Source organism: Serinus canaria, chromosome 3, assembly GCF_022539315.1.
Source record: "Serinus canaria isolate serCan28SL12 chromosome 3, serCan2020, whole genome shotgun sequence".
Lineage (NCBI taxonomy): Eukaryota > Metazoa > Chordata > Aves > Passeriformes > Fringillidae > Serinus > Serinus canaria.
In genome coordinates this window covers 29,648,363-29,676,106 of record NC_066316.1, presented here as the reverse complement: position 1 = coordinate 29,676,106, position 27,744 = coordinate 29,648,363, and the positions used below count along the sequence as shown (strand labels likewise).

General features: G+C 33.3%; 1 protein-coding gene across 1 annotated transcript in view; it reads right to left on the bottom strand.

The window, feature by feature from the left end:
- The window catches only part of KIF6 (kinesin family member 6), a 150,420-nt gene that overhangs the window by 78,284 nt on the left and 44,392 nt on the right, over nt 1-27,744 (bottom strand). The window contains exons 10-13 of the mRNA XM_050972402.1: nt 25,475-25,578; nt 11,583-11,688; nt 10,583-10,709; nt 8,364-8,576 (exon numbers count right to left, since the gene is read on the bottom strand). Coding sequence (XP_050828359.1) covers nt 8,364-8,576; nt 10,583-10,709; nt 11,583-11,688; nt 25,475-25,578 — 550 coding nt within the window. The remainder of the gene's footprint in view (nt 1-8,363; nt 8,577-10,582; nt 10,710-11,582; nt 11,689-25,474; nt 25,579-27,744) is intronic.

Sequence of the window (27,744 nt, the reverse complement as noted above, 5' to 3'; positions counted from 1 at the left end):
AGAAAATTAAATATGAGCACACTGTAATAGAACACAAAAATAGACTTTTGTCATGCTCAACTCCATCATTCACTACATTCAAGTCAGATTCAAGAGATTTGAAGAAGAGCTGGAATTACTGCTAAATGCTTGCAAATGTTAAATAATTTCTTCAGTCACATAACTTCTGCCACAGAAAAATGACGTGAAGGATCTTTGATATGCACAGGTTTACAAAGAACAACTTCAGCTTTTTGTATAACTTTGAGTAATCATTTCAAATGCCAAAATTGGCTTAACTTAAGGAAGCCTTAGACCAGCTGCTACCCAAATCTGTGAACAAAAAGATCAAAGACTGTTTTCAATGTAGCTTGGTAGATGGTTACAGCAGAGCACCTCACTTAAAGATTTGTAAGACCAGCCCTGCAATGAAAATCAGTAAGAGATTTTACCTGACCTAGAAGTAAAACCTACCAAACTTATTGTATAAGTGTGGAACACCAAGTATTACTCCATCCTTAGCTGTAAGCTTACTTCCTTTTATGTGGTCACTCTTTTCTTCCACACAGATGTCGATAATGGTCTAATTTTTCTCAAATAACCTAAATATGCAATATATAATAAATATAAAATATAACCTGTAAACATGTTATTATTTTGAAAATACCCTTCTGAACTTATAGCAGGGCTGAAAATTAATGAATCAAAGGCACAGTTACTAAATCAATATTTCAGAGTTAAAAGTCTAAGAGAAAAAAAGGTGATGCATCAGAGGTAAGTGAACTGTGCAATGATTTTTTCAACAAAAGCATGCAAAACTTTAGAGCCAATTGTCACTGAGGCAAACAGACAGATAAAACTTCAAAAAAAATTGTACAAGAACAGAAGCATGAAATTGGCCTGAAACATTTGTATGAAACTTGACCTGCTTAAATGTACAAATATCAGGAAAAAAAGGTAGGGATTTGTGGGATATTTCTGCTAATTCCTACTCTGGTTTTATGTTCAAATATGCTGAGACTGGAGTCTCAAGAAAATATCTGTTTCTGCCAGAAACAGAATGAAAAAAAAAATTTTATGTTAAATTCACAAATTAAAGAGAGACAGAAATCAAGACTATTATATTATTTAGCAGGATTAGTAATATCTGTACAGAAATATCTAGAGTTTAAGGTAATAGAAGAACTTTCTAGTATTTTGATTACCCATATGCATACATAATGTACATGTAGTGGCTCTGTTAAAAGGCACTGTAGTCTCTTGGGACTGGTGTTCATAACAACAACAATATGGAAGAAGTTTTACAGAGGCATTTGCCAAACCTGACAGTCAATATATAAAGGAATTTGATCACCCTTCAAGCACGCAGAAACTTTCAGAAGCATATTTTACCTCTATAATATCAAGAGTTGAAGAGCTTCAGCCACCAAAAAAAAAAACAAACCCCAAAACAAATTTAAGGAGTTAGTTTGAAGGATCCAATAGTATTTTTAGACAGCCAAAATAGGCTAACGAAACAGAATGCCAAAAAGATTTGAAATAGCAGAGAACTTCCAAGGAACACTAGGTAACATTTAGCAGACTAATCTGGATAAGAGAACAGTAAACTAGTATAAAAATACTGGAAAGTTTCCCCATCAAAACAGACTCAAGAGGAAGGCAGTAAAAACTGCCAAAAGCATCTTTAACAAGTTTCCAAACATACGTTCTACATCAGAAGAGATTCCCACTTGAGAAGTGGAAAGAACAACATCATGAGAATCTTAGAAAAAACAGAAATATTTTGTAAAACCAAATAAATGTGAAGAAAGTAAAAGTGTTGATGGATGAAGTAAGTTTTTTTACACAACATTTTCAATATATAAGTAAGGTTCAGAAAAATTAGTGAAAGTACCGCTATGATCTTCTCCTCACTCTCATTAAATCCTTACAAGTTACAAAATTTGCCTTAGAAGCTGCAAATGGGGACCAAGCTCCAAAGAGGAAAATCTGGCTTCATCTCGTAAAAATAACCCTAAGTTCATATTTATAAAAACAGTTAAGATGATGAAAATTGTAACACACAGGGTTTTATCACTGAATATCAATTGCAGGAGCTCCCTTTAAATCCTATAACATGTAATTGTATTTCTTTGTCAGAAGGAATAGTCATCTGTTGCTCCTTACAGAGATGTTTCTGGAGTTTGAAACTTAAGACAGTTTTTTTTTTTTTTGCTGTTTACTAACCTCAGTGAGTTCAAAGTTCTCACTCAAGCAAAAGTCATACTGGACTCACAGTGAATGCCAACAAAATAAAGCTCTTGGAAGAAGTACAGATAGAAGAATAGATTTTGGAAAAAAAATCCCAAACAAACAAAAAAGCAAGCCCCAGAAGCTAGTTGAGTTTCCTATAAATTCAGAGAGTTAGTCTGCTTGGTATTTATTGCAGTCAGTGTACATTTAAGAAGGGTAATTCTGTTTTAGAAATGACTTTGAGTTTTAATTTTTACTTTTTTTCATGCCACAAGATGTAAAAAGGGAATAAAACTGTGATCTTAAAGACAACAGAGATACCAAAATGTCTAACAGCACATGACAGAGTAAAACATTTTCACAGCTACATGCTGCAAACATGTCTCATTGATGATAGACAGACATTCATAATTATGACATAAATTGAAGCCCTAGCAATAAACATTTTATCTGGTAACTTGAAACACCAGAAAATACCTTTTTTAAGCTTATCAGAAGTAAAGTTCAGTAAAATTGGTCAAAAGCTTATGCTGACTGTTAATATTTGCTGAATTTATTTTGAAGACTTTTTAAAACAACTAAATCAAGCAGTGAAGTCTGATACTTCCTGCTTGGTCCTTAAACTTGGCAATAGTACACTTTACACTATAATCACTCTGCACTAGAGAAAATATTTAATGCTTAAGAAATTAGCAAAAAATCACATCTTGTTTTAAATAGTTATTACAAAGATATAAGAGTAGCAATGAAATATGCACTACATGTTACTAGGAGATGGTAGAAGTTCAGCTGGAGAGCAAATGGGAAATATACTTTTTCCTGGACCTTTAACAGAAAATGTAGAACATACTTTCTTTTCTGACTAATGAGAAAGATCAACAGTAATTCTGAGCAGTGCCCTAAATGCACCAGTGAACTCCTTTATTGGCCAGATAGCAATAAAATGACTACATGTGTTTGTTAACAAAAGATCTGTCATGAGCACAGGGCCAAGACTCTGCCCCCAGATATCCCAAAGCACTACTGGACACAGAAAATGCTCCAAGAAACATATGGGTTTGCTAAGCATATAATTTTTCTGAATGTTTGAGACCTGCCTTTTCTCTGAACTGAAAGACATAAGATGAAAAACCACTGATTGTAAATCTCAGTTAGTCCTTTCCATTAGGGAACTTTCTGTTTTCAGAAAATAGAAAGATTTTCAACAATAAAAGGAAATATTTCCCCCAAATTATTACATAAATATATAAGATAGACAAGATAAATATCTTAAAATCTCTTAATAAAAGAGAAAAATATTTAGCATTGAGAAATGAGTAGTATGTGTGTTAGCATCACTACTTTCATGCTATTTATGCATGCTCTCATGATATTTATCTGTTTATAGAAACCATCTCTCACCTTATATTTCTAAGCCAGCTTGTCAGCCCTTAAGCAGGAATACTTTTTTATATAGGTGTGTTCATGGTGTCGAGCAAAAAGTGATCTTAAATCATGAATGGGATACTTAGGTAAATTCTTCACAAAACTCTCAAAAAACTTCACAACTTCTCAATGAAAGAAAAAGGGCTCAAACTGGTCAAAACATTAGCCTAACAAAATCTTTGGTGAAAGCAAAATAATCACTCTCAAATCCATCAGCATATACAACAGTTTGAACCTCTTACTAAGATTTACTGTATTCTTTAAATGTCACAATAGTCACACTGTTTTCTGGTAACCAAACTGTTTATATTTCAGGAGAAAAACAAATCTAGCAGGAGAAAAAAAGATATCATCCATCTTTTATGCTGACAGAATTATCCTAAGAGGCAAGCAGCAGTCATTGAAATCAGAGTGATTCCAAAATAAGACTTCTCTGTACAGATGAAGTGATATAATGCAATAAAAGTAAAATACAACACAATATTTATCTCTCTACTGTCTGATGAAGTCTGATTTTTTTCTTGTTTTGCTAGACTCATTCATTGTCTGATTTATCCTGAAACTACTAATTTATTATTGACTCAACTCCTAAGGATTATATGTAGTTCTACAATTATATGTCTAGAAGACATGAATTATTAAAACAATTAAAGCTGCAGTAGATACTTTATGGTGAACTCAATGATTATATTAAAAGTGAAATTGCTGAAGCATTTGTTATGTTCAGGTTATTATGCCAATAACTTATCTTTGTATTTTTTGGTATGTTCATCTGAAACATAATTTAAATTCATAGGCAATTATGTCTGTTTCAAATTCAGAAAAGATATTATGATGCAATAATAACAGGGGCTAATATGTCAGACTATTTTGCTCACTCTCCCTCATGTAGTTACAGATTTATAATTTAGAGCTCTCTGTGATGGAGGATAGATATTAAAAAGCAAGTTATCCCCTTTTATGGTGTAACACTTGAACTAAGACAACAAGTTCTGGTCTGTTCACTGTCTTATGCCATCTGACCTGACAAAATGACAGCAGCAGGCAGCCTTCCACTCCTTCCAGTCAGCCTGCCTACCATCCACTCCTTCCTAAAAGAAGTCTTCAGGGATCCAAGAAAAACAAGTCTGACAGCATGTAAACTGGTATCATTTTTAATTAATGTAGAATTCAATGCTCTGTCATCCAAAACCAGCAGAGAAAGCTAAGGCATTACTAGGACACTGCAATGGCATATTCCTCTGCTGTGGCTGTCAAGAACAGCCAAATCTAGACTCTGACACAAACTGAAAAAAGCACAATACAAAACAACAATTATCCACATGACCAGTTTCAGCTGTTCTTAGTTAGGTCTCCAGTGATATCAAACCTCATGTTCAACAATATTTTACTAGTGACATTATTTCAAATATGATATTCAAACAAGCAGCTAAAGACATTCCTGTTCAGAAAAAGTACCTTTCAACATTAAATCAGACACAGGCCAAGAGAGCTATGGTTGCTCAGCATGGAGAAGAGAAGAATCCAGGGAGATCTCATTGTGTCTTTCCATTATGTAAAGAGACTTATAAAAAGGAGGGAGAGGGACTTTTTATATGGACAGGTAGTGACAGGATAAAGGGTAATGGTTTCAAACTGAAAGACAGTGTGTTTAGAATACGTGTTAGGAACAGATTCTTTACTCAGGGGGTGGTGAGGCACTGGAACAGGTTGCCTAAAGAGGTTGTGGATGCCCCATCCCTGGAAGTGTTCAAGGCCAGCGTGGATGGGACCCTGAGCAACCTGGTCTAGTGAGTGGCATTCCTGGTCATGGAAGGGGATTTGAAACTAAATGATTCTTAAGGACCCTTACATGACCCAAGCAATTCTATGACTCTATGGAATAAACTCTTTACAACTTAGTACTAACAGGTGATAATATTATATAATGGTGCCCAAAAGCCTTCATGGAAATCAAATCTGGGTGTTAGGCCTTTTTAATCCTCGGGTCTGTACTGCCATTAAAGGCTTCTGTTTAGAGTTTCAGGAATACACGTGGTGGGGAAAAGGCAGAGTGTTCAGGAAAGTAAATAATACCATATGTCAAATCCTTGAAGATTTTTTTATGTTCACTCAGTTTCTTCTTAAAAGACCATGCACATTCAATGCAGGACTGACTTAAAAAGAGATAAATTACAGCTCTACCTGTAGAACATTAACCATTGTAGAAGTCACTACTCATTTACCTTCAAAGTCAGCCTGCTGAAGGACAAATTTGGACCAAGAATTGTTTTACTGCAGTAATGAGATCATGATAAATTTCCTGTTATCACAGATTATTACATCAAGCTCAGCAGTGAAATAGTATTACTGTCTTTCTCCTACTTCAAGAAGTGTCTGGATAGGGTAGACAAGAAACCTGGTTAAACATATCTTTCAATGTATATATGGTCCTAAATCATATGGGAAAAAGTGGTAAGAGTATTATTCTATCACAGAATGGTAAAGATCTGTTTCTGGGCAAGCAAATGTAAAGCTACACAATAAATCAACTGCAAAATAAATGAACGGATCTAAATATATTTTTTTCTAAAACAAATTATTAGATAGATGCTCCAAATTCTTAAACTAAGTATTTTTTTTCCTATACTTTCTTTTGATTTCATAATTTATTTTCAGGATTAGGAAATGAGATAGGAAAATGGAAAACACATTAGAGACACTAGAAATACGATGTGAAATTGCAATAAATCAGGCTGATAGCAGGTTTGAGAGTATAGAATTAATTTAAAAAAACAGCTAAATTGTTCAAATAGTTAACATACCATATAGCCTTCATGTTGTAAATTGAAATCTTAATAAACAATGTAAAGGATGCAAAGGGTTTAAATGATAAAGAATAGCTTTAATACTACATGAAAGCTTCTACCTGGGAGTTTGACCCTGGCCCAGGCCCAAGCCCTTTTACAATCTTTATGAATTCTTAAAGCCTATAGACAAAATAGCATATATATATATATATATATATACACACACACACACACATACAGCTCAGATGGATCTTGAAATGGGTAGATAATTTCATAATGATGAACATCATTTTCAGGCTTTCAATAGGTGAAAAACGAGGCTCTGTGCTTGAGTGAGAATGATGCCTCATCCAAACTTAGCAAAAAACCACAAAGTAGTTTGGATTGCAAGGGAACTCAACGATGATCAAGTTCCAACCCCCCAGACAAGAACATGGACATTTTCCACTAGAGCATGCTGCTCAGGGCCCCATCCAACCTGGTCTTGCCAGTGTAGAGTGCAGGCAATAAGGTTCTACAATCCAGTCAATTTGAGCTGACACGCTCCAACTTCCTACTTTATATTCAAAGAAAACTCATATAAACATATAAACTCACATAAGCATACCCACACAATGTTTGTAAAAAGGGAATGCTCTGATCAATACTAAGAATTTTCTCATGCTTATGAGGGTTTTTCTAAAGATCTTTAAAGTTTTTAAAGATATATTTTTAAATATATAATTACATCTTTTACACAGTGCCACTGTGTAAAAGATGTAATTATACTAGCAATTAGTTGATAAAATATAGCTATTATTTGCTGGCATATTTCTGAGGTAATGAAAAGTTTTGTGTTATAAGGACATGATTATATTTAGTTTATACTATTGTGACACCAAATCCAATAAATTCTTCCTATAAAATGAGAAGAAGGATGGTGAATATAAACAGTAGAAGGCAAAGGGAATTCCTCAGTAGCTGAGCAACTGAAACAAGTGTGAAAACTGACTAGTTCAATACAATGCAATTTTAGAGGATAATTGGCAACCTTACATGGTTTAAGAACACCATTCCCACAAGTACTCTAGCAAAATCTAAATTTCTACTCGCCAGCTGCCATGTCTGAGTTTTACACTGAAAACTCTTTTCTTTCAGCTAGCTGCCCCCCCAAAATGCATAAAAAGCATACAGAAATATATACAGTGAATATGTAATAATTTAGGATGAGGTATGTTCTTTAGTTACAAAAACATAAGCCCTTCTAGAACCTGACACCAAAAAATCTTTTTATTTGAACAATTCAACTAGAAAATGAAGAAAACATGAAACCATGCAAGAAGAATCTATCTACAGTTATTGGATGTTTTTTTATGTGGATTTTGAAATTAACTTGCAAGAATATTGTTACCTATTTTTATAAATAAACAGCTCAAACAATGTAAGGAAAGAAAATTGAAATGCTCCACACTTAATCTTTTTCAAATAACCACTATAAAAACTTCCCAAACTATGCAATCCATGCTAACTGGTCAATATTTTTTCAATTGTTTGAGTTGCTTCTACAATGATTTAAACACTTAAATCCTGTACTATCACTTATATGGATAAATTGAAATGTACCTTCAAAGGGAAAATATTATTTCCTTATGTTTCTTAATGAATTATGTTCAAACCCCAATTTTTTTTCTGTTAAATTACTGAAAGAATTGAGGGCCTGCAACTGCATTTATACTATGGTTCCACAGGGCTGTTCAACACAGTATTTACAAAGTTTGTAAAAGCCATCAGCACCTTAGAGGGCTTTAGATTTAAAACCTTGCATTTTTAGATATAGAATTAGCACAATATGACTAGTACTGAAAATAAAGCTTCCTTGTTTTGGATCACATTTGAAGGGTATACTGTAAATCATATTAGAATGATCCAATAACTGTTCACTTCATTAATTACACTAACCTGTTGCTCTGGAAAGAAAAGGTAGTTTGGGAATGGAAGAGCTGAAAACTTTTGCCTCTATCTGACTAGAACATCTAGATGGACTCTGCCTTTCTTCGAAGCTCATAAAAGGAGACTGCTCCAAGACTGCAGAACCAGCAGAGGTGGCATTAAGCTGGGAAAGAGTATCTCGTGCTTTCTTTTTTTCTTTTTTCAGCATAGTTACCAGAATATCTGCAAAATATATTAAGGATTTTTTTTTTAAAGCAACTATCATCATTGTTTGTTCATAAGCCCTTTTTTTTCCAAAGTGAAAAAAATCACATTATGGAAGCAAATGTGTGAATGTGAAAATAAAGTTGGACATATTCTTTGCAATTATTTTCATCCACCTCAGTTTTTCCAAACAGCAGATTAGTTCTTACTAAAACAATAATAAAGTCACACATTGACCACAATGGCTGATCCCATTCAATCAACTCCTGATAAAAGCATTTACAGAAAACAGGATCTTATTGCCATTGTGGTAGGCCCTTTTTATTTTTTAAATTCTGTAATAAAAAAGCTTGTAAACAAAAGGAAAAAAACCTCTTAATTTAAAGGTAGCCTTGCAAGTATATCCTATCTGTAAGCTTTTCACAAAAGATCCACTAAAATTCAGAAAAAGTCTTTAGGAAATTTCTTGCAATAACACTGTGATTTTACTGGAAGTATATTAGATATAAATACATTTTGCCTGATAGCTTATAGGGACATATAATGGAAATCCTGCATGCATTCAATTAGCAACACTGAAGTCCCTATATGTTTTTTTTATATGTTACTCTTAATCCTAATTAATAGTCTTAATGAACAGCAGAAATTCTAAGTAGTCTTTGGGAAATATTATTAACTAGACCAGATAATAACAATAAAACAATTTCCAATTGAGTTTTTATGATAGCTTCTAGCTACTGTAGGAAAGAGGGAACTCATAGTTTATTCAACAGCTTCCATACTCCCCACCACTTCATCACATTAGACATGTTATTAATGTTCTAGTGATAATGCACTGTTGCTTAGCCCCTGCAGACTCTCTAAGTCAGTCTTGTCTTCAAAGTCTTCCTATATTCTTTCTATTTAACTCTTACATGGATTTGCCCAAGTTTCCTGCTTTTACTTCTGTGAGCAAAGCTGTATAAATCTGTTGAGCACAAGTGCATTTGATAGAAATCTTTTGCTTTTTTTGCTCATACTAATGAAGTAATTCATTTCAGGAGGAAATGTTTCTGGGAATTCAGATATTAAAATTTACATTTAAAAAAAAGGAAGAATTTTTTGAAAGAAATGAGCTAGTGTTTTAGCTAAATTTATTTGAAACTGCACCTTGGAAAAACATAATCTTATCATCTGTGAAAGAACAAAATGGGGAGGCTTTCCTGCCACTTCAGTCCAGACAGGTATCATTCTACAACCCAGTGAAAAAAGGCATTCTCATTTGACATATAAAACTGAGCTGAAATTGCTGAGCACAAAGAATGCAACTGACTTTGCTCTTGACTAATAACTGTGAGAAAACCCCTGTTACCTTTACATTCAACAACTCCATATTTTAATTTTTCTTCTGTATTACAAACTTTCCTCACGAGTAGCCACAAAGCTGGGGCTGCAGTGGCTGTGGTTTGCCCACAGGTCTGCCAACCTGCTAAAAATACCTCCCACCCATTGCGCTGCAGTGCAGCTACTCGTCTTTCCTGCGAGGCAGTGAAACAGACAAAGCACATCTGAGCAGTTTAGCACTTTTATGTGCAAAAAAGATTTAAATTTAAATGCAAAAAGTACAAGTTTTATATTAGTTCTAAGGGCAAGTTGCCAGTAGTCCCCAAAGCAACACTTCATTTGGCTAAAAATAACACATAGAGGAAATTCTATTCTTTGTAAGGTAATAGATTGGTCTTTATATAGCATCAGTTTCCCTCTCTAAAAAGTAGTTTAATTTGTTTGAGGAGAATGTTTTAGATGTGGCCTGATCCACAATATTTGGTTATTGGTTGGACCATTCTAAAGCTAAGTAGTGCTTGGATCCAGGATTTTGATTTTGGTAAAAATGGAAAGAGAAGCAGGTGTAAAGCAGAAGTCCTGTCACATAAAAGCTGGGAATTGAATATTTCCTTTAACACAGTACAGCCTCTCTCACAAAAAGAAAAATGGTTGTAAGATCATCTCAAACCCAATAATACTTTTTCCCCCACAAAGGATACTGATTTCATTGTCTCTTTGTTGCAGAAGTCCTTTCAGTTTTTCCAGTTCTTCATTACAGCTTTTTTCTTCAGAGATGTCTTGTGACAGCAGTTTTTTACCTGAACTCATTGGGTGATTTATAATTTGCTATAAGGAGAAACAAAAAAAAGCACACCCCTTTAACTTTCCCTCCAGCTGTGTATTCTATTCTGAGAGAGTCTAGCTATAGTAAGAAAGGTAAAACCTTTCTATACTCTTGACAGAAAAAAATCATGCCACAGTTGACTGTCAAATTATTCGATTGTATCAAGTATGAAACAAATTGTGGTTTCTAATCTTCATTGGCAAGGGTGCAATTTACTTTACTCTTTCTACACAACCTCCAGTGTTCTCTAGTATCACAGAATTTCAATATTAAAAATAGAATTAAAAATAATTTTTTTGGACAATAAATCAAAATCAGGAATGTGTACACTACTGGAAAAACTATATCCCAAAATATAGAAAAGTATTATTTTCTATAATTCCACAATTATCAAGTGTATCTTGTTTTCTCAATGATTCAGAAGGTCTTTCCACACCATGAGAATTAGTGTAACAGATAAAGGGATATAGTGTTTTTAACCTATAACCTATTTTATAACCTATAACCTGTTTATGACCTATTTTTACCTCTGTCAACATAGTTTGTCCAAAATAAAGACTCAGTAATGCTGGAAACACAGATGAGAATATCTACCCATATAAAAACAACTTGTCTTGATTCCAATAACTTCCAGTGCTCTCTTACAATTTACTGCAGACTGTGATCCTTGCTGATGTTTCCACAAAATGCTGCTGAATTTTCCCAGTTAAATTTAAGTTTTCTGTGAGTCTTCCACACTATTTAAAGTTCAATTGCTTTACCCTTTCCCAGTACCTCTCAACTACATTGAATTCCTTTTAACACTTTTCAACCATGAATATCCAAGTTACTTGCAGAGTACCAGCCACATTTTCATCTCCGTTTAAAAAAAATACCTTCATATGAACGAAGCAATACTTGATCTTCCGCATGTCAGCACCAACATCTAGAGAGCTATCAGGATCATTATCTTTGAGAAATGTTTCAATTAACTCATCCAACCTGGAAATTATATTTTTAAAGAGAAAAATAAAAATAAATTCACAAACAAGAAGACAACTCTACAAAGTGGCATGTCAAATACAATAGAAAATGCACCAAGCTGCCTGATATTAATAGGCTATTTTTCTTCAAGGTCCATGCATTTGAAAGATACTTTTGTTCTGATTAATGAAACCCGGATTTGATAATGAAGATTCTACAACTGCATATCTGAACATACTGGCACATGCTAAAGAATAGTTCTAGAACTAAAAGCATCTTAGAAATAATCTTTTCTTTTTCTCATTTATTGTGTAACCTTTTGCTTTTCTGCTCTCTTATAATTGAAAAGACTTAAAACCTACTCTCTCTGAAGACTAGACTTTAAGAGATTTTGGGCATAGGATTTGCTACTATATATAATTATTTGTGCAAAAGAAAAATCTACTTCTTTTTCTATTACAATAATCAGCAGATAGCATAGCTTTCATGCATAAATTACCTGCTCCAATCACCAAGCAAGGCAAACTATCCTTTAATGCAGATATTTATACACTTCTCAAAGACCTACTGCTCTTCTGAGGAATGAAATGTAATTAGCATTTTATTCTCCTCTTGCAATGCATTTAAAAACAACTGACCAAATCTTCCTTAGGGAGACACCATTCAGTAATTTGCTCTTCATAAGACAACCTGGCACAGAGAAGCACCCTCTTTATTTTTCAAAACCAAATTAAAATTATCAGACCAGAATCCTATACAGGCATAATATGTCATGTTTTAGGCCAGATGTTGCATCTCTACAGATAGAGTCAGACTTCCTCTTATTAGCTGTCACCATCTTTTTAGGTCTCATATTTCAGGATGTATTACAATTCATTCTCAAAACAAAGTGAAGAGGATTTCTAAGCCCAAATTAGACTTTTAACCCACTTACTAAGGTATATTTCTGGGAAACTGCAAGTGTAAATTCAAACTCCATCAACTGGGTTCAGATTTATGACTTCCTGGTTCCTCTTCAAAATGCTCTTTGCTATTTAATAGGCAAATGGCAGGCAACAATGACAGGCATATGCCCTGCAAAGCATAATTTTATAATTTTAAATGTTTATTTAGGTTATCATTCTTAGAAGATGAACTTAAGTTCTGAGCCTGAGCCAGGGAATCCAAGGCAGCTGCATCACATGCCCAAGAAGGGCAAGAGTTCATCTCTGTGCCTAGTGTTTCTTTTGGACTAGTTTTGTTCAGCTCTCCACTAAATATGCAAGCCTTCTGAATGTCACTTTGCAGTCATTTTAGTTACAGGACTGGGAATCTCGTTGCCATTTTATTATCAGAATCACTCTGTTGTAACCACATAGAAAAATTGTAGGCATTATAATAACACAGCATCCAAGGCTGTCCCTAGAGTATGTTTTGTGGTATTTCCCCGCTTCTGAAGATTTCTCTCACTGAAATTCTTCACATTACAGTAATAGGAAATCCCTGCTGGAGAGTGAAACAATAACAAGCATGATGATCTGAAAAAAACCCCAACATTATTTTCAGGAGAAAATAATGCTGCAGGACTGGAATGAAAATTGGAAAACATAACCGAGTTTTGGTATTTATCTCCTCTAGAGATGGCAAAGAGGCAACACTCAGAACAGAAGAAAAAGGAAACGAGGAATAGTTTCAGACAAACTTTGCTTTCCCATTTTCATAATTTCACTTAAATAGCAAGAGACATATAAGTTGTGTATTCCACTCATCAAATGTCCAAAATTCACAACTTCTAAATTTATAGGACACTCCCTGAAGTCCATGTGAGCTGTACATGTGGAGAGCTTGAAGGAGAGGATATCTAAAGAGAAATATTAGCCACAGAAATATTATTGGCATCGACTTGCTTCTCAACTGAAGAGATAAAAAAATTTACTCAGTAAAATAACCCAAAATTTTACTTATTGCTACATGATTTTTCACAGCATTAAGAGTACAACAGAACAGAAGCCAACAGTCCAAAGTTACACATACTCTCTGCAGACACACTAAGCACAAAGAGCAGGAGAATTCATCCTTCATCCATGGAGGCAGGCATTTGTGTAAGCACTGGGAAAAGAGAGGCATTTATACTTTTAATGAGAATATGATTGTGATTGCACAGACACAGAATCAGTATTTGTCACTATCTTAAGGACCTTATTGGTTTCAGTAAGTAAGAGGAAAAAAGTAAAAAATGGGGTTTGATAATTAGATTGTCTAGACTGACTATATGAAGTCATCTACAAAAATGAGCCTTTATCTTGAACTAGAAATTATGAAGGAGATGTTTTAACTTTCAAAGATTATCTGGTTGCTAGGGATTTACACATACTCAGATTACAACAGATTTAGGCTATGGGAATCAATAAAAAAAATTGCCCTAACTTGCAATTACAATAACTATAATGTGAAAATATATCAAGAGAAAGATAAAGAATATAAAATTCATGAAACATTATGCTCTAATTATTGAAATTATTATTCCAGTTGAGAGTCAAGGTTCATTTGTTAAGTGCAACAAACTAGACAAGCTGTAGTTATAGATATAAACTGTTATTTCCTCTCTCTTATGTTACCTTTCCTGAATTAATGAAAAATCACAACAGTATAATGAATTTTTTGATTTCCAAGTAGTACATAAAAGCCAAAAGAGATATGAGCACCAAAAGACTGAGTCAAATCTAAAATAGTGCACTGTAAATCTGAAGTTATAAACCAATTCAGCCTCTTTCCCAGTTGTAGGAAACCCTAGATTGTCACTATATTTTTAGATAAATTTCCAATATTTCATTGTTAAGAATGAGAACAAGAAAAGACCATCCAAGTCTAAATGCTATAAATAAAAACAAAACAAAAATAAATTAATAAAAGAAAACCAGCCACGCAAATTTTTATTTTTCTCTAAATATTCCATAAAATTAAATATATAGAATATATGAAAACTAGAGCACAGAATTATATAAAATAGGGCTGTAAAAGATTTATGAAACTCATTCAGGGCACCTACAGTCACAAGTCTAGAACATTTTTTCTGGTCAAAATCATGCACAGGCTGAAGTCATCCTCCAATAGCGAGATAGTGAGAAAAATCCTTTTGAAAATAAAGGAGAGCCAAAATAGCTTTCATTTTTCATTCTGCTACTTTCAAGAGATGGAGAATACCATTCTCCTTAGCAAAAGTAGCATTTTCTGAAATAGTCACCTATGTTTGATCTTTAGCTTTCCACAAGGAGAATGCACATTGAACTGTTTTTCTCAAGCCAAAGACTTTTGCAAGAAAATGTCAGCAAGAACTGAACCAGAACAGACTAAATAACCCAACACTGAACAAAGTAGAGTCCAGCTGTTCAAGAGCAGCAAGAAACTCATAGAGAACAAGAAGTCCTTAGAACTTTCTAGCAAATCTTCCTTTACTGGTCTACTCATAGGCATGGGTAAGCGTCAGAACAAAGGTAATATGAAATCATGAGGTAAAATAAAAAGTCCTTTTTCTAAAGGACCATTTTTCAACTCAGTCATAGCAGAATAACAAAAAGGCATAGGAAATAAAGTATTTTTTGTCATCTATTGCAGCTGAGCCCTGAGACTATAAACCTAGCCTAGTCTATTTTCTGTAAGAGTTGTGAACTAGAGTTTCTTTCAAAAAGACCTGAACAATTAATCTTTTATTAACTTATGCTTTTATGCTGAGGATAATGGTCAATATTTTCATGTTCCCTCAAAACAGAAATTATAAAATAAAGTTGCCCAAAGAAGGGTGTTTTGATAATGAAATTGCTAAAGGAAAGAGCATGCTGGACACAGAATATATATCATGTTTGAAAATTTTTTAAGTACGTGACTGAGCTTTTCTTCTCCCCAAAACAATCCAGGCTGAACCTTAATCTCCCCATTACACAAATTTGCAAAATTCAATGGGAAAATAATTTAGAAAAATCATGTACATAGGTTCTACAAAATGATTGAGAATGCCAAGGTAACTCATAAACTAGAGGGTGTTTAAATGCTTTGGTTCAAGCATATAATGAAAACCAGCTAGAATCAAGAAGAAAAAAAAAAAACCTAACAAACATACCAAAACCACTTTCCATAACATTGCATATATGTGAACACTCCTGCTTACAGTATGATGTTATGTTTTCCTTTCTTGACTGCATTTTTGGAGACTAGCACTACAGCAGTCCTGGACCTCCCTGTTATATGAAAGATGGACTACAGAAAAAATAAATTCCTGTTTTGACATTCTATTTCTCTGTTATAACTTACAAAATGTGCTTTGCAAGGTATCAATCAGTAGCAAAAAAAAAAAAAAAAATCCCTGAACTAAAATAAAAAATTCAAGATAATCAAGCCAAAGACCTATTAATGAAATGACACCAAAAACCTTGTAACAAATATCTATCACTCACTGGAGCAGAAAACCAGATAAAGAGATGCTCTCTGTAATATCATCTGTAGATCAACTCTAGGAATTTTATATGACACTGGAGAGACCCTTATAAAAAAAAACTTTGAGCTATGAATTCACACTGCTCTGCTTTTAAAGTCAGTTTGACAGGAAAAAGCTATGATGGAAGCTGTTTAATTAACTGAAATTCAGTGGTAACCTAATTATGGAGCTAGGAACAAACACTGAATTGAAAATTACTGAATTGCTTGCTTGTCACACTTAACTGCTCCAGCAGAAATATGACATATGTACATATATGTATCTGGTACTCTTTTAACATAAGATGGTAAATTTAATTTGTTTAAATTTGAAGGAATTTTGTTATGCTGGTGAGTTGTATCAGAAAAGGCTCCATTAATCTGATATAGAAGTACCTAGCCACAAGATACTTGCACTGAAAGTATTAAACTAGTATTAAAAAAATCCCCAAACCTAAAAGTAAATTTAGAAATCCTAAAACCTCTATTTTTGTGTATAAACAAGTATTAAACTAATAATGTTTCATTTGTTGTAGTTAATAACATTAGCAAGCCAGATGCTGCATTCTTCATTAGTTTTAGCTTAGTAAGGCTCTCAAATATGTTTTCATGCAGAATTTGTGCTAATCAAAACTGGAATGTGGATGATCACTGTTAATTTTATATGACAGGAAAATAAGTATCATATGAAGATGTCTCTTATAACTCACAGGCATCCAAAGTGACTCCCTTTTTTCTCTTTTCTCTTGTATGTTGTAAGGTAAACTACAGAGCAGTAAATATGGCTTGATGTTATTAAAGTAAATGAAGTATCCAAGGTAATTTTGAATAGATTTCTGTTCTTTTACTACTGCAATGTTCTGCCCTGAGAACAGCAGGCTTATCTTACATCAATAAGAGCAAGTGTATGATGAAGACTATTGCCAGAACCCTGCTGTATCAGAAAAAATAGTTTTCCCAACAGAAATTTCTCAGAAGGATGCAGAACATGGAAGTATGAAACAAAAACCCATTTTATGTGAAAAACAGCAGTAAACAAAGAATGGGCCTTTCTTTCCTACTGCTCATCAGAAAAAAAAAAAAACAAAACCAAACAACAAAACCCCAAATAGAAGCAAAAGATTATACACATGCACAAAAGTTTTTAAGTCAATGTCAAGGGAACAGCATTAAGTGATTTACAAGATTAATTTAAAACTAATTTTGATAGTGGTCCTTTACATATTAACATAGTACAAAAAGGAAAGTATTACAGTGCTGATCCAGGCAGGTTTGAATCATGATACCAGAATGTGAAACCACAAGCATGTCAAGCACAAGTCCTTGTGCTGATGCTTGGAAGAAAACCCACAGTAGAACAGTCATAAACAATTGGGATGGAAACATGTTAAACTAACAGTGCTCTTTCATTAGTTACTGTCAATCAGGCCCAAGTTCTTGATGGACCCTTTCCCTCTTTATATCTTTTCTTTTGCAGATAATGTAAACACACACTGTACTGCAGCTCAGAGACAGCTTTTACATTATCAACTTTATTTCTCTTCTGTTACTTTCCACCCTTCAGAAATTCTTCTTTAATGAAGAGTGCTTACTGATTAGACTACACATAAATCACAAAACCTTTCTATCCACATTACTTCAGATTCCATGCAATTTTTCTGATAGCACAACTTCAGGATGATTAACTGAGCATTGTACTACTTCACTTTTACCCATTCATTAAATGACATGCACCTATATTTTTTCTAAAAATCTGCTTCTGAATTAGTCACTTGTTTGGATGAACCAGGATGCAAATTACACAGCTGAAATGCATCAGAAAAGCACTCCCAGCCAACTGAGCAAGTTTTTAAAGTCTGGAGCCCTCAACAGCTTGCAGGATGCACAGTCTCAAAAAACAGATTTGGAAGGACTTGTTTTGACCTTGTTTTATGTGCCATGATTCATTCCTGAGAGAACTTGCCTTTTAACCCCTGATCACTGACATTGTGTGTTATGTACCAAAATTAAGTCCACTTAAATAACAATTAATTTTGTGTGTCAGTTGTGAACTCTGTCACAAGCAAAAATCTGATTTTATGAAAACTAGGCTGCTAGCAAGGCAGCTAATGAAGAACTTATAATAATTACAGAGTTGGTTTTAATGAAACAAGTTTGTTTACTTTGACTTTGCAATAGTATTCTTATTGGTAAAGTAATTGGTACCAATTAGTTTCAAAATATATTCATTTCAAAAATTATCATTAAGTTTAATAATGATGTCTATATTGTTTAAATAGGAATGCCAAATATCTAGAAGTTTTATTAATCCATTGATGTAAAAAATGCATGATAGTGGAAGCAGAACAATTATTGCATTTAAGAACAGCTAACTTGAAGCTAAGTAAGCTTCAAGTGTGCATCAGCATGGGAAGACCTTGGAGATTCAAAGTAGTAGATTTTATGAATAATGCAATGGAAGATAAGAGAGAAAAGGAAAGGTATTTCCAGGCACTGTTGTGAATGAAATGACAGAAGGTAAAAGTACATGGAATACATCCAGCTTTACCGGAGAAGAGCTGTTATACATTACTGACAGGTAGTACATATGACAGGATAGCTGATACTTGTAGAGGATAATGCTGTATGCTGTGTCCAGAAATAATTGCTTAACCCTTCATTTAACAAAACTGTGCTAACTCCTGGGTGAAATAATAATAATTCAGGTAACTAAATAGTGGAGCCTTTGTCCAATCCCTTCAGTAGATATTTCATAGAATAGTTTTATTTGCATGGACCTGGTATAGGCGACATTGATTTGGTTCAGTCTTAGACCAGGGTAGTAATTAAGAGCAGTAAGCCTTGAGTGTCTTACATTTCTACAGCCTGGAAGATTTACATAGTTTTGAAAAATATCTATATAGTGCTCTAACAACTACATATTACAGGAGACTATTCTGAATTAGATGGCTACCATGTGGCAAACAGATGTAAGAGGAGTTTCTACACAGCTGAAAAGCATTCATTTCAGTGATGAAATGCACACAGCTCTAAATCTTTGTATCAGTAAGAAAAGGGGTGATTTGGACTGGACAATAAAAAGACCAAGACTGGTTTATAAGAGAAAAAGGTGCCTACTGCCTGTAATTCTACACATGCAATTTTTTTTTTTTTCAGAGAAGAAACATGTCAAGTAGCTTGCTGAGTAGATGATTTCCTTCTTCAACAGCACTTTATAAAAACAATCCAAAAGCACATACAGAAAGGAATGCTACTCACTGCCAGCTAATACTTGTGGCCATAACAGTAGTTATGTTCTAATCACTGGAGTATATCTAAAAGTAGCAAGAGAAAACCAACCTTTAGTTTATCAAAATTTAAAAAAAAAATCAAAATATCTACAAAGGATGAAGAACTTGAAATAAAATGAAATTATATAGGACAAGCATAACAGCAATTCAAAGAAGCCAAAAGTAATCATATGGATGAACACCAAGTAAATCCTACAGTATAGAAGACAGAAGTAGTTTAAAAAACTCTGTAAAGTATCACTGGTTATTACTTATAAGCTCAAAGAAAAAGACTATCAAAAAGTATTCAAAGTTCCAAAAGATACAAACAGATATTTAGTGGTACCTTTGGAAGAATGCTCCTGACCAAATAGTCAATGAATATTAGTGAGATTCAAAAAGCTTCTATGATCACATTTGATCATATATATTTGAAAACTGGCTCCAAGATTCTTTCAAACATATAAATAATCAATGGAAGCTATTTTATGTTTTCTCCATACACCTCACTAATATGTGTTTATTTCACTATTACTGGTGAAACCATATAACCAGTCATTAGATGACCAGTATAATTTTAAACCCTGAAAAACAGGACACAGTAGATCATCTACTTCCCTCCCACACCCATGCTGAAAAAAATTTGCTATACTTTGAAAAGAACTTCACACTTTATTATCTCTGAATAGTTTCAATGTAAAAGGTGATCATTTTAAATAAGATTTTTTCCCCTACTTTCAGGGGGCTGGGAACAAAAAGCAGGATCACAGAAAATTATTTACAATTTAAGCACGTAGCTTAGCTGCATGCATTAGGAATCTGAACTTTCTGTGCTGTTGCTATGGATTTCATAACCTGTAGGAGAAAATACGTCCTCTAAGAAAATACATTGATTTAATAGCATTCTAAATCAGGCATCTAAGCAAGCAGTTAATGTGAGACATCTTAAGACTACTTTACAGCTAAGGTAGCTTGTTTTCTCTTGAATATTGCCTACACAGTTCATGTTTGTCAATCTGCTAACACAGACCTGTGGTCTGCAAAACTGTGTTGACAAAAGGCAAGGTGATATGCCTTTATTTCTTCCACCTTGCAAATGAAATTGAACACTGACATCAGCAAATAAGAACATTTGCTCTGCTTTGTAAAAGAAGCCATTTGTTCAGCAGCTTAACTGAGTAACTGTTAAAGGTCTATATTGTACAACAGCGCAATATTGTTAATACTATGATAGCATACAGATGTCACTATGTTGAAACAGAACAAATGTAAGACTGAAGTAATGAGATCTCCAGGAACTGAGTAAGATGAACAATATATGACTGTTGAAGTAAAAAATAGAAGTGTCTGTAATAACTTATGTATCTGAAAGAAATAAGGTAAAGTTATTAATAAATTAAAGTGCTAAGCCAGTACTTCCAGTCCTGTTCTTAGAGATTTCCAGCTGGCAAAATCTCTGGAAGCGTGGGTGCTCTGGAACATAGGACGTTGATTTGAAATCCTGACTTTCTGGGCACATACTGAAAATTGCTAGTGAGCTCATTTATATTATTAAAAAAAAATCACAAATTATTCAAAAAAAAGGACTTTCCCTTTTACTTTTGGCATACAATTCACAAAAAAATAATCATTTGAAGGTAATTTAATTCTATTCTAAAGCATAATGCTGAAAGCTAAAAGAGTAAAATTTCCTTGTATTTGGGATGTATGATGTTATTTTCTACTATTTAAAAATAGTTCAAAGAGCTCCTTTTCTAATTTTTTTTCCCCTTAAATATGAAACTAATTCTTCAGCTCAAAGAAATATTTAGATCAGCCTTTTACTGCAGAGGAAATAGAAGGCAAGATCCAAAGCAAGCAATTCAGATTTTGGAAGCATTTTATGAAGTACATTCTGAACCACTTATGTAGTCTAGCTGAATTTTTTAAGCTTTGCTTTTTGGATAAACAAAATGAGAGCAGAAGAATTAATTTATGTTTAACATTTATGAGAATAAACTAATAAAATAAAAAATATGACAAAGTAATCCAAGTGCTCACCATTTAACATAGAATTCTGAATTCCAGACAGCTATAGCTTTAGTCACACAACTGATAAGGTGCATCATACTATAATTTACCATACCCAAGAAAAGTCAAGAGCATTTTCCAATTTGTTTTAAACTCAGTGAATGTTAATGAGACATTGTAGTTATTCTGAGGAAAACCTATTTGACAGATTTTTTCCTTCCATTAAATGAAAAAAAAATAAAATAAATCCCTGAAGAATTTTGATTTTTGAGGAAAAAAACAATAAAGAATGAAAATCAGCTTATTCGTATGCTACTTGCAAATATTTAGCAATTTCAACTGCATTGAGTAGGCAAACAATTTCCTTTGGAATGCTCTGAATGTAAACAAATAGAATGAAGCTCATTGTTACGAGAAATGTTCAGCATTTCTTGACTTAGTAAGTCAAGAAACATACAAAATACAATTTTCACGTATTATTTACTCTTATTTCCTGGGCAATCACTAACACATAGTTCCTGCACTATATGTAGAGAGTGAAAAAACCTATGCAATACCATAAGCATTGTGTTAGACTAAAAAATATTGGATCTACACACATACCACTGGACTTGGTTTCATTTTGGCATCTGTCTTCTGAAAAGTGCCTGAGATAAAGCACTATGTGGGACAAAACTAAAAAATGTGTACCCAGTGCATGGAGTTTCTCACTGACATGTGCTGTACCTTTGACCACCTGTGCTGAGCATCAAAGAATTAGAAAAAAACCCCCAGGATCAGAATACTTTCAGCAGATCAATTTTGCAGTGATCTCTGTTAAAATACATATGATGAATCAAAAAAAAAAAATTAAAACACATCAATTTTTTATAAGACTATCCTTTGTTACAGTTCTCCTTACTAGTCAATTATTTGCAATAAAATTAACCACAGCTAGACTTCAGTCAAAGTCTAAGGGTTTGGAAAAGAACTATATAAACTTGAATTGTCTACATAGATACGTATATACACACACACACACGATGAGATATAGTTTATTAAAGTTTAAACAGAAGATATCCTAACTCAGCAAAAATGTCTAAGTAGGGTTTGAAATCCATAATGACCTTAATTTCCTCTCTGACATTTAAGAAAAGTAACAACAATAAAAACAATAATAATAAAATAATCCCCGACAATTCTAGTGCTTTAAGAATCATTCTTGGGTGGCCACTTGAAATAAAGCACAACAGAGTATGTTGCATTATCACCTATACCATGCTGCTTTTCTTCTTCTCCCTGTCATAACAAACTGATCTGTATGGCTCCTGATAAATAATATTATTTCGGTTTCATTAAAGATGCAAAACCAGAGGCAAATCCCAACATAGACATTTTCCAGTAACAGTCAATCATGATTTTATCAGCATCATTCAGGTCCATACATCTGTTTGGACTAGTCAATTGTATATTTATTCTTTAATGTGTACAAACTCTCCAGATAATGAGTAGCTCCAAGCTCAGATGGCCAGTCCCAATAAACAGAACTGTCATGGAGACTTGCTGTTATGTGTTGATAGACTCTAACTGGAGACAGGACTCTTAGATGCTATCTGCTGATTGTCATAAATGCTTAGAACATTTTTGGACCTCAAGCTCAGACATGTAAATCAGCGTGGTCACAAATGTTATTGCCATATGAAAGCAAGTTCAAAAAGTATAAATGTTCAAAACCACAAAAAGATACTTTCATTGAAGTAGTGGCTTTTTATACTATCATTTCACTGTATTTTCATTTGGTTGTTTGAGCTGCATCAGTTGTTTATCTGTGAGCACTTTGTTTGCCTTAACACAGACAAATGCAAAACTCATAAACCCTAACATTTGATATTTTCCTTCCCTTGAATTGTTCTAGAAAAGATTGACCTAGCTTTCAACATTCCATTCAACTGCAGCCCAAAGCACCAACAAGCCAGTCTGACTCTTGTATTGTGACAGTTATTCTCTAACACTCTCTTTGCCTTTCTCTTTGAAAAAACTCTCTATATCTAATTAGGTTTTCTTTTTACTTTAAAATATAGTAAGAAAACAATCCCTGAACAATGCTATTATATGGCATTGATGACTGATGAGGTTAATTGTTTACGGCCCTTCTTGTTTAGTATTGATCCTCAGGAAAATTATTATATCCCAGTCAGCTGTACTTAAGTGCTGTTCTATACTTTAATTTCACAGCATTGTTCCAAGAAAGAACTTAATTTTGAAACAATGAATACATGTGCTACATGAACCTGAATACATATAAATAAATGATAAATTTAGAAACCTTGAAATTTTGCATTGACCTAGTGTAGCTGAGGTCCTTGAAAGTTCTTATTATATGACTTAATACAGGTAGAAACTCATAAAAGTCTCCACCCTGCTTCTTTCTGGAGTAATGCAAAATTACTGGGATGCAAAATTCCTTGTTATTATTAGCTCAGAAGAAACCTTTTCTGATAGTGTAATGCACTATATATTGTGCCACATGGACAAATAGGAAAAACATAAAACTAATACACTTTTTAGTCACATTTCTGAAATCAAACCTCCCAGATGTATGCTATAGTGTAATTGTATTCAGGTGGTACATTCCTAGTTTTCCTTTGCATAATCATAATGAAAAATTTAATCAACCATTAGTCCATTACTATTTATAAACTATTCCTATTTATAATACTGTTATTTCCATGTCAAAAAGGTAAAAATCTTAGGAAATAAGATTTATTACTGTGGTCTTAGAAAACCCAAACGATTCTCAAAATCTCAGTTTCTCTATACAAAGTAAGCAGCAAACAAGACCACAGTTAAAATTAATGCAACAGATTTTTACAATAATGAAAACTATGAAAGCACTTATTTAAACTGACATACAGATTATTTAAGAATGTCTAAGAAAGTCAGTCATCTTCTGAAGATTAAAAAGGTTTATTTTTACCCTTCCGCCAGGGTAAAAAGAAACTAACTAATAAGGGCATTTAATTCTGCATATAATGAAAAAGAAAGGTACTTTTCTTTCTATGGCTAGTCTTGGTCACATCTAGTGCTACCCTGCAATGTTATTTGTGCATTTGACACTCATGGTTGAGCAGATGATAAATATATATTAATTCCCTAGGAACTACAGGGACATTTCTGGTTAGGAGAATATACTGATAACTGCTGATATAAATGATCACTAATGACAACAATCTACATGAGAAATTCAAGGTTCAAGGTAGCAGCTTGTCCTCATGTCTCCAGACACTCCTGTGTGTCAGGGGAAATTGTTAGCACTGGTAGTTGTCTTCTGGAGCAGTCCCTTGAGAAATTAAAGACTAAATATTCCCACAGCTTCAATTTGGTTACTGCTAACATACTAATCAAACAAAATTAGGCAGTTACTTCTTTCTTTATAGCGTTGAGGTACAGTAATTAAATAGGTCCATACTATAGAATCAATTTTTCAAACCTAGAAATTGAATTAAGTTATTGTGAACATTCAGACCTGAGTAAACACATCATATTTAGCAAGCTCCTATCTGCTGTACTGATCTGTTACCAAAAGCTACAGAATGTTACAATATTTATATGAATTAATAGTATATTTCAACAGCATGTTCAGTTAAAAAAAAAAGAATATTTGGCTTTCAAGACACTGAAAAATTGTGCATCTGAAATGTGAGATTTCTTTTGGTTTATATCAAACTAATGCTGCAGCATGATACATCTTAGCACAAGAATATTTTTTGGACTCTATTCAGATTGCATATCCAGTTTTGAGAGAGACTTTTTTATTCTGCCCTATTATACAACACTTCTTTTTGCCTGGCATTTGACAGGCATTCCCATCCTTTGCGTTTACTTTACTTCACTTCCTCAACGCTGAGGCTGCAAAAACACAGCCAGCAGCCTCATAGAGCTTTTCATGGAAATCTGCCATTCTAAACTGGCACCTAACTCTACTTCATTATTCACAAGGAAGTTTAAAACTTTGAGATGAATTTAAATATTTATGCCAATAAAGAAACTGATGAAAAGTGTAATACTAAAAGAAGAAAATGAAAACAATGTATTACTGAAGTAGCTCTTCTTGGGAAAGCTCTGATTTTCTTTGCTTGCCAGTCACCAGTGCCAACTCATCCTTCAAATCCTGGATCTCCTTTTTCAGCTGGATAATCATCTACAAACAGGAAGATATAAACCAAGCATCACCTACAAATTAATAGTTAGTTTATGATTTTTTCAGTAGAAGGTTGAGTTTAGGTAAATATACTGTAGTTTTCTTTTTTTAAACAAGATGTCTTTTCTAAAAACTGTCAAAATGCCTTAAATACACCGAGCACTTTTTTTTTTTTCTTTTTCCATTTATAAACCCAAGAAAAGTCTTCCAAATTCAGTAAATTCTTGTGTTAGAAGACTTGGCTGTACAGAAAGAGTTCAAAAGATATTTTGCAAAAGAGAAATATTATTTGACATAGGAATAAAAAGAGTTTTTCTGACTCATTAGTTTTGCCTCTTAACAATGTAAACATATTTAAGAACTGACACCTTTGTTAGAGTAAGGGCAACTACACAAAAAAAGTGATTTTTTTTGCTTTCCCTTATAGAAACAGAAATTTCAAAGCAATATCATAATTTTAATCTCACCTTTTTTTTCTTTTTCACATGACATTTTGCTATTATTAGAATTATTGCATGCTATACTTGTAGGATGCATCAGTTGCTAGCAACAAGCTGATGGCATAAAGCAACTTAATGAAATTAAATTGTATTAATGAATATTAATGTGATAATATTACATGGAAAACTGAACTAGATTTTTAAATTCTAGGAAGTCGTCATCAGAATCTGTACCTTGGTTATTAGAATAAAGGTCTGTATAAAACCAAGTTTAACTAGTCATTAAACTCTCAAAGCCAAATTCTACATGCAAATACCTAAGTCTAAGACACGAATCTGTGTATTCTTGGACACTTCATGGTTGATCATTTAATGAAGCCTCCCTTTATATGGCTCAAATATCATCAGTAGGCCAGTGATATTTTTAGATGGATTTGCATACACTGATTCCATGTGCAAAATAAGTTTACAAGAATGTTTTTAAGGAAAATTAATCATTTTTGATTGCATGCACTTTCCAGTAATGAGATTGTTGAAATTGATGACACATATTTTCGCTGGATGTTAAAGCTCCTTCAAACATTTCTATTTCTTTTAATGGTTAAATTTAATAGTAACTTCCTAAGTTTTTATTTTGCAAACCCAATTATTTTAAACATGCATATGACTACTACTTTTAACTCTAAACCTATAGCTTATACGTTTTTTTAATAATACATTATTGATTTATTTTACAATAAAGTATGAAAGTCTAACACAATATTTTATTTAATAGTCTATTAAAATTATGACTGTTAATTAGAGAAGTTTCAAGAACACTTAGAGAATGTTTTACCCTAATTTTATATTGTCCCATTTTGGTGCCATACTCTGATGTAGTTTTGCCTCTATTGAGTCAAGAAAATTAAATTTGGGGCTGGAGTAGAAAATAGTAGACAGCTGAATCACAATAAAATCTCTGTTCAATGTTCAAATTTGTTAGGATGATTAACTTCAATCTGGCAACAACAGACATCCCAATTTTAGGGTATGGACAGAAGATTCATTTTCAAGTATTAAAACAAACAAAAATCTACAGAAGCAAAATAACTTCATTTTGATTTTTACACGAATACCAGAAGAGATGAGGTTTAATTCAAGGCCTCAATTTGCAGTTTAAATTATGTCCTTTAGCCATGAGTGAGAGAGGTTCAAAGATGAGTCACTTAAAAGTACAACATGTATAAATTCATTTTCTCATTAAGACAGAAAGTCAAGAATTCTCCATTATGAAGAATAAAGTTTACACAAGAATCTGACTTAGCTCAGATCCACCTAGAGGTTTGTGAACACACTTTATAAAGCATGCATTCAACTCACAGATGATAAATACTGACAATAAATTGTGTTTTGATTTTTCATAAAATTAATATTATTTTATTACAATAAAATTTTATTTTTATGAAAAAGTTCTTTAATCTAGCACTTTGAATAATAGAGCTGCACCCTGGAGTACACTTAAGATGGGCAACAAATTCCATAATGAGCACAGGGCCATATAAATTCAAGGTACTTGTGTTCCCCTGCTTTTTCCACAATAGAGGATGGTTTTCTAACTCTCATGTGTCCACTTTTGCTTTACTTGCTAAATGATCCTGCAGAGCAAGACATACCAAACTCATGGAGTATAGCTCCACAGGACGTAGTAAATGTTCAGGAGCCTGCATATGCTTTACCTCAATCAAAG